This window comes from Petaurus breviceps, unplaced genomic scaffold (assembly GCF_028583685.1).
Source record: "Petaurus breviceps papuanus isolate PSGF00001 unplaced genomic scaffold, PetGlider_PUasm1.0 90825, whole genome shotgun sequence".
Lineage (NCBI taxonomy): Eukaryota > Metazoa > Chordata > Mammalia > Diprotodontia > Petauridae > Petaurus > Petaurus breviceps.
This window is the reverse complement of record NW_027187353.1, coordinates 22,795,276-22,812,711: the sequence shown is the minus strand read 5'-3', so window position 1 is coordinate 22,812,711 and position 17,436 is coordinate 22,795,276. Positions and strand designations below refer to the sequence as shown.

The following is a 17,436-nucleotide window of genomic DNA, read 5'->3' as shown; positions in this document are numbered from 1 at the left end:
GGGTAGACAGGCTACACCAGGCTGAAGATAACTCACAAGCCTCAAACCTATGGGGTATATCTACCCTAAGCATGTGAAGACTTCTCCCAGTGGAATGGGTGAAATGAGGGTAGAATGGGTGAAATGAGAACAATTTGTTTCAATTGCCATGAAGGTGGATGAAGCAGGCACAATGGACTACTTAGAACTCGGTCAGACATCAAAGATGCCAAGGTCATCCACTACATCAAGGGCCATGGCCAGGCAACCTGATTTTTACCCTGCCACTGGACTTTAATAACCCAGGAAAAGAGAGCGAGGCTGATGACTTGGTATAACTCTGCATCCCTTAAATCCAATTCACACATGATGCCCCTGGTTCTTTTCGAAAACAAAGGACAACAACCATAAGCCAGGCACTGTGCTAAATGCTGGGGATACAAGACAAAAGCAAAATCATTCTTCTCCGTAGGTAGCTTACACTCTACCTGCTGCTGAATGCACATAGTAGACATTAAATGGTTGTTGAACTGAAAAAGCATTAGACCTTGTAGAACAAAACACAGTCTCAAAGATTCTTATCCAACAAGGTGTCTTTCATGTGTACATTGTAACTATACATGACTCCTTGACAAATGCCACCAGAAAGATAACTGAGACTCAACAATCTTCTTTTTATCGATGGCAAGGAAACCATAAAAAAAAAAAGAGAGACACATTTGCCAAAATATGTTTGTCACTGTCATAGAAGATGTCCTGAGAAGAGTCCAAATTGAGAAGCACATTAGGCTGATTGCAAAGCTCTGATATATTACAGGGCCCAAAATATTTCAAAGATAGGCTTAATCTACATTAAAAAAAAACAACAAATGGATGAAAAATGTCTCTTCTGTGGCTTGAAGTTAGCCAACAATCAAAAAGTATTTATTAAGTGCTTACTAAGCACTAAAAATGCAAATAAAGTCAAAAACAGTCAGGGCCCTTGAGGAGTTAGAATTTCTGAAAAGATCTTGGACGAGCAATACAAACCAACAATGAGCTATGCCTGTCATCAAAGGAGTGGTTGAAATGAAGTTGAGAAACTGTGTGATCTCAAGCTGCTTCTTGCAAAAAAAGCTGTCTACTTAGCCCCAGAATTCTTCTTGGCTCATTTTATGACTGAACCACAGAATGTCAACATCTTAGCACTCAACCCCGTTCCTGGCAAAGAGCAGGATCTTAATCAACAAGAGCTGACTAAACAATCAAAACTGTGGAGGGAAAGGGAGATTGTAGGTATGGTGAAGCAGTGGCCAGCTCCATCAGAGGCGAGATGGCCACCATGTCCGAGCCAAACAGGAAGCAGGCCAGCCGTGCAGCACTACCACAAAATTACAAACACAGAGCCCACATAAGGCATGGGCACCCAGGGAAGGGCAGAAGACCTAAAGGACCTTCCTGTGCATGGGGCAGATTCCTCCCTAGAGGATTCATATAAAGTAAACAAGAAACACAAAGGATAAGAAGGTGCAGATGGGTTGCAAGAGGCCCCCTGAGGGAGTACTCATATTGGTGATACCATGGATATCTTTAAACAAGGGTATAGGTGAGAGGACGACCATTGTCTTGAGGAAGCAGGTAAGGAGAGCATCAAGAGAAAAGGTAAAAGGAATTTGCCTCAACAAGGTGCAAGAATAACTTTTCTTCTGAGATTGATAATGATAATCTTGAGAAGTCAAGGACAAGAGCTAAAAAAAACCCAACTCTTCAGAGAGTCTCAGTCTTCTCAAAGAAGCAGAAAGTTATCATCTTCTTTAAGTGTTGGGGAGAGGGAAGTGATGATACTAAACATTTGTGAATTTGAAGAAGAAAACCTATGGAACAGTGGTGATTAAAAAAAAACCAAAACATAGTTGAGAATTAAGAGTAGTGAAGGGCTAAACAGCCCTAAAGTAAAGGCAATTAAGTGTGAAATGACTTAATATTGTAACTTTCACCAGAGATGCTTAGCAGCCTAGAAGCAGGAGTAGAGGACTCAGAGAAAAGTATTACTCAAGGTTAAGGACACATCAGGAACAGTCCAAAGTGAGGACAGTGGTGTAGAATCTGAGGGGACATCAATGGCCATCTAGACCAAGCCAGACTTAAAAGAACTGCCTACTAGCACATAGTAAGCAAGAAGGTCTCCAGCCTCTACTCAAAGCCCGACAATGAGAAGGAACTCATTACTTCCTGACACAGCCTTTCCCACTTTGGGATGACTCCGTTAGAAAAGTTTCCTGATTTAGAACTAAACCTATTTGTAACTTGCAACCCTTACTCCTGGTTATGCCCCATGGTACCAACAGAATAAGAACAATTCCCTTCCACACAATCACTGACATAGACCATACAGTCAAAGCTGGGGATGGAGGCAAGGGAGGTCAGAATTCAAGAGACAGACTGGGGAAACAAGAAAAGGGAAATGTCACAAGGAAGGCAAAATGACTTCACTTAAGTGAGAGAGTGGGACAAGTGAAAGAACAATAGCTCAGAGGTCGAGAAAGGCAGTTCAGGACCTTAGGTAGAGTGCCCTCCCAGGGGTCAAAGAGGCCCAAGGCATTGTCCCTACAGCACAAGGTTAACATTGTAGAAAAGACTGTTAAAAGGAAATGGCTGAGGAACCACGTAGTCCCAGTCTAGAAAGGTTTCAGACATGAATACTAATGTCCCCAAGGAGAATGACCAGAGATGGTTTAGCCAGAAAGACTGAGAGCCAGATGCTAAAGTCACCCAAGAAACTGGAAGACTGCTGTGGACATCAAAGGTAAGTATTTCCTGGTGAGGAAAGGGTAAAATAAAGAGAATGCATCAAGTCTGAAGGAGGAAAGGTGATTACGGCACAGTCAATGAAACAACCACAAGTATTCATGAAATGGACAACTCTCTGTCAAATAGTGCGTTGCATGTTGGAGACCCAGAGACAACAATTGTTCTGATGAGCCAGACAGGAGAAAAGAATCTGTGAATCCCTACTCCTGACCCTTGGGGGCAGACAAAGACAGACAACAAGCATTCATCAGTGGAGTGAACTAAAGGGACGTGCTATCCTCAAGGGAAGGTGACTTTGCTGTTAATATAAGCATGTAGCAGCATTGGAGAAATTGTTTAATCAGGCAATATTATTTTAAATTTAATTTTTAATATTTTTGTTGTCTTAGTCATTTCAGTCGTGTCTGACTCTTTGTGACCCTATCTGACATTTTCTTGGCAAAGATACTGGAGTGGTTTACCATTGCCTTCATTCATTTCATTCATTACCATTTTCCAGATGAGGTAACTCAGGCAAACAGGGTTAAGTGACTTGCCCAGGGTTACACAGCTAGTAAGTATCTGAGGTTCCATTTGAACTCAGGTCTTCCTGACTCCAGGGCTGGTACTCTATCCACTGCGCCACCTACCTGTCTGAATTTTTAATATTACATAATATGCATAAAATTGTTCTTTATCTTAGACTGGGATACAAAGATGATGGATAAAGAAAGATAAATAATATGTTGCAGGAATACAGACACCAGAATTCTATTCTCCAATGTACTTTACCGTCCACAAGCAATCTGTGTGACAATGCTTCCCATAAGCTCAAAAACCTTTCTGGGGTTTATCTCATGACTGGTTGAGTTATGCCCCAATTGACCATAGCCTCCAGCTCCAAATGTAAAGACCCCGCCTTCCTGGAAAAAATACAAAGTACCCAATTTATTACACAAGGACCACACCTCACAAAAATAAGTTTCTCTACTGCAAATCCGTTTTTTCCCCTTCCTATGCCTTCCCTGCAAGATACTATAACGTAAGGATAAACAATTCTAAATATTTTATAATTTTAAATTACTTACAGTCTTGGGATGAAGGCTAGTGGTATAATTACACAGTTACTACTGTGTTATTAATTTATTCATATAATCACTACATTATTCTGAGATAAATATTAATCATTGTCACTAATAAAAAGATGAAAATCCTCATTTTTCTCTTGGTATTTTCTTCTCTAACCATTATTATTATTGTTGTTGTTGGTATCTTAGTGAATTCTATTCCACTAAACCTAAAGGTGATGGAGTTTTCATATTTTTGCAACATACTTATACCAAGCAAAATTGAAAGTGTCACCAGGGGGCATGTGTTTCAAATTATGCAAATTATTATTTTTACATTATTGAGAGATTACTTCAGAACATCTTTATTATAAAGTCTATCAAGAAGAACCAGTTTTGTTCTCAATTTAAACCTAAGCAAAAGAAGTCCTCATTTTCTTCGCATTCTACATTATTACAGATGGTATATAAAAACTTTTCAATTCAAATTATGTAATTTTGCTTTTCTGGTTAGAGCCATCTTAATAAGAGCCTCAAATTGTTGAGCTGCAAAAATGTGTCACCAGTTACAATTGCTACATGAATAATAACTTTTAAAATTCTTTTTTCTTCACTATATATATATATATATACATATATATATATATAGTAACTTTGGTGAATGTGAATGACCTTACAAAATAAATTTTAGCTAATAGTATAGTTAATACTATTAATCTTCTTATAATAAATAAAAAACCTTAAAATCAAGCAAATGCTTGAGAAGTAAAATTTTGTAGATTAATAGCAGTTTACTTGCAAATTTGTACTTTTTGCATTTTGGACATCTTAGATCAACAAATATTTGTTAATGATTAAGAATACCACTTATCATAAGTCAATTTTAAAAAATCAATTCTAAATATGAGGGAATATAAAGTTCCACATTCTAATGAGTACTTCAACTTTCCTAATTGTGTCTATCCACCATGCAGAGCAGAAATAAAGACAAATAAACACACTAATTTAAAATCTGGTCAATGCAAGACCTTGCCAGTCCTCTTAGACATAAACATTACTACAAGAAAGACCCTGAGAAGATTTGGGGGATCATGATGATTTTTTCTTTTCGCTCAACTGCTGATCTCTCCATCAGACCAAGCAGCACTGACACTGAATTAGCACTCACCCCAAGACAGGGTGCTCCTTCCAGGTCAGGGTTGAAGCCACTGGCAAGATTGTGTGAGGAAAGGTCATATTGTAACTGCTTGCACAGTACTTGGCCTGTGGATAATAGAGGGCTTCAGTTTCCTCTACTACTTAGTGTAAAATATTTATAAGCCAAATGGATGCTAAATTAAAACAATACACAGCTGTACAATATAATTTGGAATTAATCTACCCAGCATGGCAAGCCACAAAGCACTACAGAGGAAGCTTTAACACTGAAAATTTTATGTTTCAGCAATATTTAAAATAGAGCTGTAAAATTATCAACAGAAAGTATCACATGTAATGGCATGCCACTGTTTTTTCTTTTCTGATACAAAACACTGCCAATTGACAGAAAATGAAGACAACTTTGGAGATGATCACTGAACATTAGCCTTTATAATATTCCCTTTCATTATTGATATTTTAGTAACAATAAACAGCCACTGCACTCACATTTTAATGCATATAACACTTAAAAGTTTTCATTATGTCCAAGAATTGTCCTGATTTTAAAATTACTACACAGAGTACAAGAATGAAGGCAACAGTTTTATACCTTAGTAAGAGCTGCTGTATGATCTTCTCCACAGCAAATGTAAACTATTTTCTGTGATCTTAGTGATTTCAGCAAATTAGGAACAAACCTATCTGAAAATTTAAACAAAAAAGTTAACACTTTTAAAGGCATTTAATTTTAAATTAGGCACCATGTATTTACTTTACTAAGGTTTATTTGGCTTTTCCTTGAATACACCTCTGATGGTAATATACAATGAATCAGTAATAACAGCTAGCATTTGTAGCACTGGCTATGTGCCAGGCAAGTCATTAAGTGAGCATCTGACAAGTCTTCTCTTATTTGATCCTTACAACAACCCTAGGGGGTGGGTGCTATTGTTATTCCCATTCTATAAATGGGGAAACTGAGGCAAACAGAGGCTAAGTGATTTGCCAAGAGTCATCCAGCTAGCTAGTGTCTGCAGCAAGATTTGAACTCAGGCCATTCCGCTGGTTCCAGGCCTGGCACTCTGCACACTGTGGAGCCCTCTGGAAGGCAGCTGTCTTCATATCTCCAGTTCCTCATGCAGTGCCTTGTACACTTATTAAATGTTTGCTGAAGTTATCTGTTGAATTTCCTAAGACAAGCAGCAAATAAACAGGAAAACTAACACACTGAATAGGCAGGAGAGGGATCAACTCCATACATTTTAAATTAAGTACTGGTGATACAACAAAACACTACGTTGCAGAGACAAACTTTTAAGTAGAACAGAATGACAATGTTGAACTTTTTTTTTAGGCTGTAACCCTCATCAAATTTAAACTAGACTCAAAGGTTAAAGCACACAACGCTAAAATCCTTCAGAAGAACATGAGAGGTGGTGTGGCATGGTGAAAGTTACCATGGAGTAAGAATCAGGTGATGTGGGTTCTGAGCTTGGCTCTGTTACAAACAGCTATTTGACCCTTTGCAAGACCCTCAGAACCTCAAGCTTTTCATCACTGATGTCTCTTTATAGGTCAATCTTCAGTGAGAAGCTCATACCATGAAAGGACAGGGATAAGACCTAGAATTGCATCAGTGTATTGAAGTCCCGAGGATTGAAACTCCTGCTGTTAGTACAAGTCAGGACCTTCTCTGCAACTGTTTGATTGCCCAGGATCTCACATCACTGTTGGTCAGTGGTAGGACTTGAACATAGTCTTCCTGATTCTCAGGTCAGTTCTCTATCCACTGGTACCACCCTGTTCTTCAAAACTACTCATCCATGTATTTGATGGACCTAAAATTATTTTATGATAAATCAAGAGGAAGCAGAGGATAGCAGATGTAGAGTCAATCTCAAAGCCGGCAAGGCTTACAAGATACATCCTGGCTGCCAATCATGTTACTTCTCAGTGGCATAAAACTCAAAAAGACACAGAGGCCACTAAACTATAACTAAGGACCATTGCAGGGCCACATTATTGACTTAGTTTTAAATGTAGTACTATCTATGTTCTATTTTATTTTTTGTTAAATATTTTGTTAAATATTTCCTAATGACATTTTCATCTGGTTTGGGCCACACTTGGGAGTATTGTGGACTGCATGTTTGACATGTCATCCCTAAACAATTCTCTAAGATGCAGAAAAAATGCTGACCTGCACTAGGAAAGGGAGTTTCCTCACCTGGGAAATTCCACATCCTGATAGGGCTAAGCCCATCTCTAGCAATCCCTATCTCTATCTCTTAACAATAAATTATGTTCTCAATTCCTAACTTGTCATTTTCAAAGGTCAAAAAAATCTCAAACTCAAGCAGAAAGGGCTTTATAAGCAACACAATGATATATAAATGTAACAATAGCTAGCTTTAAGATTTAAGATTTGCAAAGCACTTTCCAAATATGATCTCATTTAATCCTCACAACAACCCTGGGAAGTAGATGCTATTATTATCCCAATTTTACAGATGGGGAAAATGAGACAGATGCTAAGTGATGTGCCCAGGGTCACATAGCTAAGAAGCATCAAGATCAAGTTTGGACTCCAGTCCTTGCTGACTCCAGGCCCAGAACACTATAAACTGGACCACCTCTATGCCTAAAAAATGTCAACTATTTTGTAGGAGATAACATTTTTCGACAAACTTTATTTTGCCAAGTAGGGCCCCAGAGACTGTATACTTGCATAATTATTTGTTTATCCACACAAACTGTTGCTGGGGATCAACAATCCAACTGCTCCCCCTCTCAGGTAATTCTCACATCTTAATATGCAACTCGCCTCACAAGAAGTTACGGACTTTTGAAAGTCTAAATGGGCTGAACTTCAAAACATTCATTTTCACTTAACACTAAGAATATCGGAGTCCCATTTCTGTAATCTACCTAAGTGAACTTTGGTCCCTTTAGAGACTCTGAGAGCTGAAAAGGACTTGAGAGTCTGACCCCTTCATTCTGTAAATGAGAAAATGAAGACCCTGAGAGCAGATACCATTTCCTTAACCTCCAAGCCCCTGAGGGGCAAAGGTGAGACTAGAATATCAGTTCTATGACTGTTTTTTGCACTGTCATGTGATGACTCCTTGAAGGTGTGTGACCTTACAGTACAAGAATTATTAGGTGCAAGTCTCAGGTTATCAGGGGACAGTAAAGGTTCAACATAAAAGGATCGACACAGAGGTCTGAACTTTCACTGAGCAACTATTCTAGGTAGATGGCAATGGGAACCTACCATTTTCATCATTAAGACCTAGCTGACCAAACTTGTTCCGTCCCCATCCAAAGATAGCTCCTGAGAGAGTGAGAACAAAACTGTGGGCTCCGCCTGCGGCTACTTGACTGAAAGGGATTCCAAGGAGAGACTTAAGTAGTTGTGGGGAACTCTGCCTTTTCAACTCAAAACCTAAACCCAGCTGGCCATGTTTATTCTGTCCCCAGGAAAAAACTTCACTTCCTGCAAAAGAAAAAAAAAGTATGAATTCATATGACCTATATCAATACATTTCATTTAAAAGTTTCTTCGATCAACAAATCATTCAAGGTTTTTCTTCTCATCTTTTATAAAGTATAAGCTCCTAGTGGGCAGGGAATATTTCAACCTTTGTCTCTGTAACCCAGCATGTGGCAAATATTAGGGAAATGTCTGTTAAACTGAATCAAATTGTAAAGACACAAGAGAAGCTGCACTGATCATTATCCTATTTATTTAGCACAGTCACACATAAAATTCAAATGGAAACAGAAGATGCTGACTAGTTAGATGTTCTGTGCTGATGCCTTTTTAAAAGTCTGAGTAGATACGTGAACCAGGCACATAGTCACAAAGCACGGCGACGATTGTTTTATTTACCATCAATTGCTGGGAAATAACAAAAAGAAACTCTCCTGTTATAAATTTTAGCCACTTTCATGTGGATGATGGTGCTAGGAGGCACATCACCCAAATAAGGCTAGACTCTACAGGAAGGGATATGATCATGGAACAGTAAATCCTCTCACTGTATTGGCTACAAAATCCAGTTTACATAAATTAAAAATGTAAAGACAATTATAAGGAGATATCTAGAAAAACTTCTTTAGTACTTATAAAACCCAGTTAGTGTGTTAATTGTGCATATTGCTTATCTATGCGTTAAAGCCAATCCAAGAGGACCTTCTACTGGACAATATTTTGTTAGCCCTAAGTTTGTGCTGTTAAATATCCATTAAAGTAATAAAATTCCATTTCTTTTAAAGGCAACAAAACAAGCCCTCAGTTTAGAAACTTCACCAATTCAAAGTCCCCTCCTCCCTCCTTTCATAAATGCCCTTTTTAGGTGCAATCATGCTACAATTGGATACAAATCACAAACCATTTACTTTAGCTATAAGTGCAAAAACGAATATCTTCATAATGTTAGCAAATACTATCAAAATGACATGCAAAGCATGTGATGAAATAATGACAGAGGAAGCTAAGGAGGCAGGGGATAAAGGGCTGGGCCTGGAGTCAGAAAAATCTGAGTTCAAATCTTACCTCAAATACTCTCTAGCTGGGTGACCCCAGGCAAGTCACTTAACCTTTGTTTGCCTCATTTATTGAACTGTAAAATGAGAATAATGACAACACCTGCACCCTACCAGGACTGTTGTGAAGATTAAATGAGATAAATTTCTATAAACGCTTATTCTCTTCCCTTTCCTCAAAGCAAAATGGGATTATATGGATGAATTTGATTAATCTAAAGATATCTCTTCCCACATAATAAATTACCTATCCTATCATGTTCTCTCTCGCCTTCTCACTCTGTAGGAAATATAAATAAGCAGTCTCAAGAGGCTTCTCACTCTCTTATTTTGAGCCAGACAAAAGTCAAAACTAAATATACTTTAGGCAAGCAAAAGTACTAAAAGAAAATACCAAAGTCATAGGCTCACTCTTCCTTAGAATAAGATTTTTTAAAAATTTTATGCTTTCTGTGAATCTGAACTGATATAAAACTGGTTTTAATTTATCACCTATTTTGGTCAGATAATTCAATTTCATTGTTATTTGTGAAAATGTTCCATTTTTTGCCCTCTATAAGATTTCTTTTCTCTCTCAAAACAGCATGTCCCAAATGATCAGTCCAAAACTTACATGGCAGGCTAGGCTTCACTATACTCACAGAAAGCTCCCTGGTTTTAGTCACCTGACTCCAGGTTTGTTCTATAAAAGATAGTCTAAGATCTTGAAGTCATCAACTCAAAGCTTGCCAGGGTAGCACAGTGAAAAGAGGCTAAGTTCCAGCTCTGCCAGGAGTTGGCTATGCTGGGATCATAAATTTAGAGCAAAAAAAGAACTTTGCAATCCATTAGTCCAACCTGCTCAGGTTCAACTTGACCAGGCCACATGAAAGGCCCTAAGTTGGGATGCTAGCAGGTGACTCCAGAGCTCCTGCATCCAAACCCAGCCCTCTTTCCATTAGGCCACACTGCTTTTTTCTGAGCTTGTTAACACTGGAACAATGATTCTCACATTATCTAACTCAAAAAACATTCAAGAAACTTTAAAATGCTATGCAAATGAGAGTCAGAAATGATAGGGTGGGTGCCCAAGTTTCAACTTCTACTAGAAGACAAAAATAAATACACAGCAAGTTTTCTTCTCTCTCTTCACAATCTACTTCTAAATCAACGCTGAAAAAGCAGAGCAGAGAACTAAGAAAACTCTTAACTAAATTTACATTCTCTTTTCTTAACCTGTAAAGTGAAACTAATTAAGTGAGTCTGAAAATCTGAAAAAGTAAATAGTAATTGGGAATTTCATTGATCCATTCTTGATCGGGAAAACTCTTCCAGGCAGAGACAGAAGAGTAAAATTTTTAGATGAGATAATGAAATTTTTAAAAGAACAAAATGCTTTATAGACATCAAGTTAAGAAACTACAGTGGATTTGGTTCTAAATAAGAAAAGCACTGGTAGAGATGTGAATGTATGGATCACTTTAGACTAACACTAAGCAAGTGATCATGACGTCATTATTGTATCATTTCCTGTGATGACATGATACTGTCAGTCGTGCAGGGTCAGCAAGCAATGGCCCATGGACCACGTTCGGCCTGCCACCTCTTTCTGCACAGTCCAAGAGCTAAGCACGGTTTTTGTATTTTAAAAGTTGTATGGGAACAGTCAACCCCATTCATTTCCATATCCTCTGAAGCTGCTCTTATACACATGGCTAAGTCAAGTGATTACAAGAGAGTGTAGGTGGTATTTCTCATCCCATAAAAATCTCATTTCAGACCAGCATTAACAGATGAACACTTGCAATCAATTTTGATGATAGGGGACGTTAACTCTAAACCGCAATTAAGCAAAATGTTATCCCCCAAAAGAGAAGTCTATTCTTCTCTTTAGTAGACTTGTACCACACACACAAAACTGTATTCAATCACTGTCATCGTTAAATTTTCAAATAAGTCAATAAAAAATTTGTAAAATGTTTTCAGTCTTGTTACATAAATATCTACATGATATCCTTGGTTCTGCTTCTTGGTTTACAAAGTCTAAAATATTTGCTATCTGAACTTTTACAGAAAAAGTGTGCTGATCTCTGTGATAACTCAGTTTTTATAAAGCGATATTATGACAAAATTCTAGTATAAAGGGGAAAAAAATGAATGTAAAATACAGACCAATCTAAAGACTGACTAAAGCACACTGTGCTGGAAGCCCAGGAAAAAAATGCATCATTTTATGTGTTTATTTGGTGACCTGAATGAAGGCACATAAACGAATGCAAACATGGGAAAACTTATATTACACTATCTGCTTGAATGTCTTCATAAACAGCACCCACTCACTCACTCACCCACTCACTCACTCACTCCACAAGGAACCAAAGTCAAGAGTAACAGATGCAAGAGAGATCACAATCCCTTTGGTGTGCTGATGGTCTCAAACAAGCCCACTGCCTGTTAACACATTTCTTTTCTACTTTCCAAACATCTCTATGTTGCCCTCAAAGACCAAGATTCCAGCTGAACACCATTAATGACTCAATGGTAGCTTTAGCTCAATCTGCATCAATCTGACAGCAAAAGTGAAGCAACTGCTCAGAGGCTTCTCGGTGCCGATAATGAGCATCAGATGACCTAGCTCAGCTGGACAAAGCTGGGCTGTGACTCCGCCTGTTTACCAACCCCCCCAAAAGGCAGAATCTTTCCTCTTGCTCTACAGACAACAGACATGTGGCACTGGACTTCCTGCTGAGGCATTCCCTGAAGAATCCTATTTAACAGTCCAACAAAAGGCCAGTAAAGTTTCTGAATTTAACCTGTTTTGGGACATTACAGAAATAATTCACAGATTAAACAGATGGATCTTTTGCCAGAGAGTGCTCACCACCTTACTATACAGACGTGTAACATGGCCCCTATGCTGTCTTTATACATGGAAATTTGATGAATTTTACATATGGTTCTTGAACAGTTCATAGATTTATAATTGGCAAGACAAGTAATGCAACCAAAATGGCATATCAGTGACATAAAGTTCATTATGATATTTTCAGTTTCACTAGTGCGACTGATATTTCATGAAAGAAGGATATTAGGATCCTCTCTCCAATCTTTCCAGCTCAGACAGGAAAAGCATGTCACTGGACATCCCATTAAATAATGCAAAAACTCCCTACAGGGGAACATAAGGTCACATAAAATCTGCCCTCATTTATGGATATTTGTAGTAAAAATGAGGCCCCCATGGTACAACATGCTCTGGCTTTTCTAAAAACATTACCCCTGAAAAAGCAATGACTAACACAAGAACAAAAAGGAGGCAAGGTAGTGATGACAAAGTTCTGACGTGACATCTGTAGGAAGCACCTCAGCATGAAGGTTGCATTTTTCTCACAACGATTAAGTTATGCATAAGATTTATCAAATGATGGCTCAGTACATTTATTCCCTAAACCTATCAAACAGGAATAATGGCATTAAAAAAAATATGCTTACCTTTTGAGAGGGCAAGGGAATGATAGTAACCGCAAGCAATCTGTACTATCTGAATATCTGTCAAACTTTTAATATTTCTAGGAGAGGGAAAAAAGAGAGCTCAGTCAAACACAGAAACATAACCATCTGTTCAAATGGCATCACATGGCATTTTCTCATAGTATGATGAGAGCACAAGTCCCAAAAGTTAACATACAAAATGATGAAAACATCATTTTAGAAAAAGAGTTTAAAGCCAGCATGGATTTAAACAATGCATACACTTATACTCATCATTGAAGTAGTCTCCAGTGTGCGCCCATAATTAATACATGTTATTTTATTACTGGTCCTGGTTCTCTTTACAACTGAACTTGCACTGACTAGGATTTTCGCGATCCCAAAACACTCATGCTTCATTTTCATTGGTCTTATCATTTCTTCCCTATTTCTAATATAATTTTCCTTCCACTAAGTTCCTCAGGGCAGGACAGTTTTTCTAGTGGTATTAATGTATAAAACAGAAAATAGAATCCCTCTTTGCTATCTTTTTGTTTCTATCCCCAAATCAAGCATACCAAACAATAAAATCTTTTTAAACCTTTTTGTGAAAAAAAAAAAAAAAACAACCGAATAGAACAATCACACTTAAAGTTCTCTTACATAGCTCCCTTTCATATTCAACAGTGGTCCTATCCTATTTTTCCTTTTTCTAAATGGATTTCTAAGAAAAAAAAATTTGTAAGGAATGTTTCTCATTTCCCTTTACCTGATACTGCTACCTGACCTAATTCTGCCAAATGAGTGTCCAGAGCAAACTCTGACCAGAGAGTTGATGCCCATGATTTTCACTGCAAGATCTTCAGCAATCAAATTCTGAGTAGAAAAAAGGAGTTACTCTAATTCTACATTTCTGTATTATAAATATTTGTTTTTAATTTAGTGGATTTATCTTGTAACTACAAAATCTGAAAGTAGCATTACTACTGAGCTACCAACAGCCCACAATTTTTACAATTTACAAATGGATCTTCTCATGGAAATTTTTCTTACTTAAGAAAATGTCTTATCTTTGCAACAAATAAAGTGACAAAGGACTAGTAGCAGGAAACGTTTGTCATGTACATGAATAAACTTAACCAAAAATGTCAAATATAAAAGACCACTCTACACTGCCCAAAGCCCTTAAAAAAGTTGATTCTAGTTGTGGCAGAGACCCAGCAGAAATGTGTTAATATTTTTACATAGATTCAAAACACCATTTACTTAAGCATGTTGTACACCAGGCTAAAGTGAATGAATAAATTTGAGTGAATCAAGTGAACTGTTAATTTATGATATGAATGCCAGAAAACATTTCCACTGCCACAATAAACTGCATCAGATTAAAAAAAACCTCAAATACCCATATTTGGAGGCTTTAGTATTAATCTTGTATTTAAAAATTGGGATAAATAAACTCCTAAAGTTGGTCTGCAATAACATCCAATGAATGATGACTCCACTTCCCAAAGTAAGCCTTACTAATTTTAAGATAATTTGCATGGTACTTTCTCTATCATGCACTAGACACATAGTAACAGGTGAAAATACTTTCCTATGAACTGTGAAAGAGAGTTTATCTCCCTGGAATGCACTGTTTAATCTTATATTTGGTTCCTAAAAAAACAATACAACTGTATATTTTGTTACTTTCACCAGAACAAAGACAAAACTCAAACAGGTACAGTGGAAACATAAAATGATCTACCAACTACTGTTTTTGTGAAGAGGAAACTAAATTTTTGTTACAATCACATCTTTAGTGAGTCAAATATTCTCTTGGAAAATAGGGATACATTTTTAGTTGCTAAGAGTTTTCTGTTAAAACTCTTAAATAGCTTTTAACTGAATAACACCCCCCCCCCCAAAAAAAAAAAAACCAATCCTGTAAGGTAGATTACACTATTCCCTAGTAATCAATTGTGTAGGAGAAAGAGCTAAGTTGGCTTCTCACTTTATTTATCTCATTTATTTATTTATCTATTTATCTCATTTCTGCTTTTTATTCAAGCAATTTATTCTTCCTTCTCCTTTGTCAGCTGTGTGCACAAGTGCAGTTCCCTCTTTCTCATTCACTAAAAAATAATCTTAAAAGGCTATTGGATCTCAAATTATATGACAGAACCTGTCATTTAAATATTTTTTATTCATTTAAAGCTTTTAAAATGTATACTTAGGAAATTATGAAAATGCTTCATTCCAAACAATGATTTCTTTAGATAACAACTTTAAAAATTCTTTAGACCAAACTTCTTTTAAATCAAATTCAAAATAAAATGTTTCCTCCTTAAAAGAAAGGCTTACTAATTTTTACATTTGACAGTCTTTTTCAAGCTACTAAAATCTAAAATTTCCAATTTTAAAGAAACTATAAATTGTTCTATCATGTACAGTAATGAAGATAATGTTAAAAAGTAAACAAAATTCCAACAAATAAACCCAAAATTCATACTGATGATCTTGTCAGTAATTACTGACAAATGGTCTGAAATGCCTGTAATTAGAAATAACAAAAACTAAGCAATCCTGATAAGCCCGATAGTTTTAGACATTTGTATAGCTTAAGTCAACTTTAAAAAGAGGTCTTGTTTTACCAAATAGTTAACAGAAGCTATTTTGAAACTATGAAATAGTATTCTTTTTTTTTGTTTGTTTTTAGATGAAAAAAAATATTTTTCTTGACTGGGGTATAGATATTATTAACTGAAATATTAAACCTAGGTTGGAATCATGAATAATTGCTTAAGATCAGGGAAAGCGATACTTTCCTTGTCATAATTTCCTTGACATAGGAAATTAGAGTACACTAATAATCCATGCAAGTAGTTACAGAGTCACTTTCATAATCCTCAGAAATGCCATTTCCCATCTAAGTCACCTTTTCATAAAGCTCTACATTAGCCATAAAACCAAGACATTTGTAAAGTCCAACTTCTTCCAATGTTTTTCTTAAAATGTTAGTGTGAAAATTCAGATTTTAATCAACTTACTCTGAACTATTAAGGACAAGGACAAAATTAAACTAATATTTTACAGAACACAAACCATCTGTATCCTATCCAAATTCATTGTTTCTTCAAAATTCCTGATTTCCACATATATCCACAGCTGAATTAGAGAAGCCTAGCAATTAAATTTAGCAAGAATTAAATTAATTAAATTTAGGAGAATTTAGCAAGCTGACTCTCATTGATATTCACCAGCATATGGAAACATTTCCAGTACTAAGTGGCACTGAACTACCTTCCAAAGTAAACTCTAATCCAGCAAGACTTGGATCATCCTGGACTCTCTCCTCCATTATACTCCTTAATCTCATGAAGACCACAGATACAGCCTCTGGTCAATTTCTTAGGCAACAGTGCTCACCAGGAATCCCTTTTCATTTCTCTTACCTCTTCTGAAAGGCATCTAAGCATTAATTTTCACCCAAGAGAGACTTAAAAATCTTTGCCTCCTCCATCCCTGGTTTGTGCAGTAGAAATAATAGTGAACCAAAGGTAAGAAGATACAGTTCTACCCCCAGCTCTGAAACTTACTGAGTTAGGTAACCCGGGGCAACCTTTCTGCCATTCAGGTTTGTCAGTGTAAAATGGAGATAATACCCTTCTGCTTACCTTATGGGCTGCTCTTGGGATTAAATGAGAAAAATGAAAGCACTTTATAAAATGGAAATGAAATAACAGAAAGCAATATTATTATTCCTGTTATTTAGTATAATACTACATGGAAACAATAAATATTGATTAATGTGAACCACTGATGGCTTACCAGTATTACAGTTTAAATTGTCTTTAGCAGATGTCTAAAGTACTTTTTACATTGCTTTCAGTACTGCCATTTGATATTGCTAGGATAGCCTTTCATAAAAAGTACCCAGCAAAAATCTGAATGAACTTAAGATGAATTAGTTAGGAAAAATGGCAAAATTAATCAAATTTTATTAATAAGACTCATTAAAGACTAAAATGAAACACTAGGAATAACTTGGTGTTGTATAAGTTTTGCAAAGACAAAAAAGATAATGTTTAGAGCTGAAGACTTGAGTAAGATTTCCCCCAAAGATATATTGGATACGTATAAGAAAAAGAAGTGGAGAGCTCATAAGTACCATCCAGTTTCATGCAATTTTCTTTTCTTTTTTTTTAATTTTTCAAATGCTTTATTAACTTCTTTACATAATTCATTTCTGTCAGATTTTGAGTTACAGATTTTCTCCCCATTTTTCCCCTATTCACCACCCCAAAATAGCAGTCCCTCAGGATATCCCCTCCTCCAATCTGCTCTCTCCCATATCTTCTCCCATACCCACTTCGACTTTTGCAGTAGGGCATGGTGGATCTCTGTGCCCCAGTGCCTGTATATCTTATTTCCCAATTACATGTAAAATAATATTAATAATAGTATATATATATATATATATATATATATATATATATAT

At 36.6% G+C, this 17,436-nt stretch overlaps 1 protein-coding gene across 4 annotated transcripts in view; it reads right to left on the bottom strand.

The window, feature by feature from the left end:
* The window catches only part of HERC4 (HECT and RLD domain containing E3 ubiquitin protein ligase 4), a 116,560-nt gene that overhangs the window by 53,855 nt on the left and 45,269 nt on the right, over nucleotides 1–17,436 (bottom strand). For 3 of the 4 annotated variants that reach the window (XM_069071500.1, XM_069071499.1, XM_069071501.1), the window contains 4 exons: nucleotides 12,975–13,051; nucleotides 8,230–8,451; nucleotides 5,566–5,657; nucleotides 3,541–3,671 (listed from right to left, as the gene is read on the bottom strand). In XM_069071500.1, the coding sequence (XP_068927601.1) occupies nucleotides 3,541–3,671; nucleotides 5,566–5,657; nucleotides 8,230–8,451; nucleotides 12,975–13,051 (522 nt within the window). The remainder of the gene's footprint in view (nucleotides 1–3,540; nucleotides 3,672–5,565; nucleotides 5,658–8,229; nucleotides 8,452–12,974; nucleotides 13,052–17,436) is intronic. The other variant, XM_069071502.1, reaches the window with a different exon arrangement.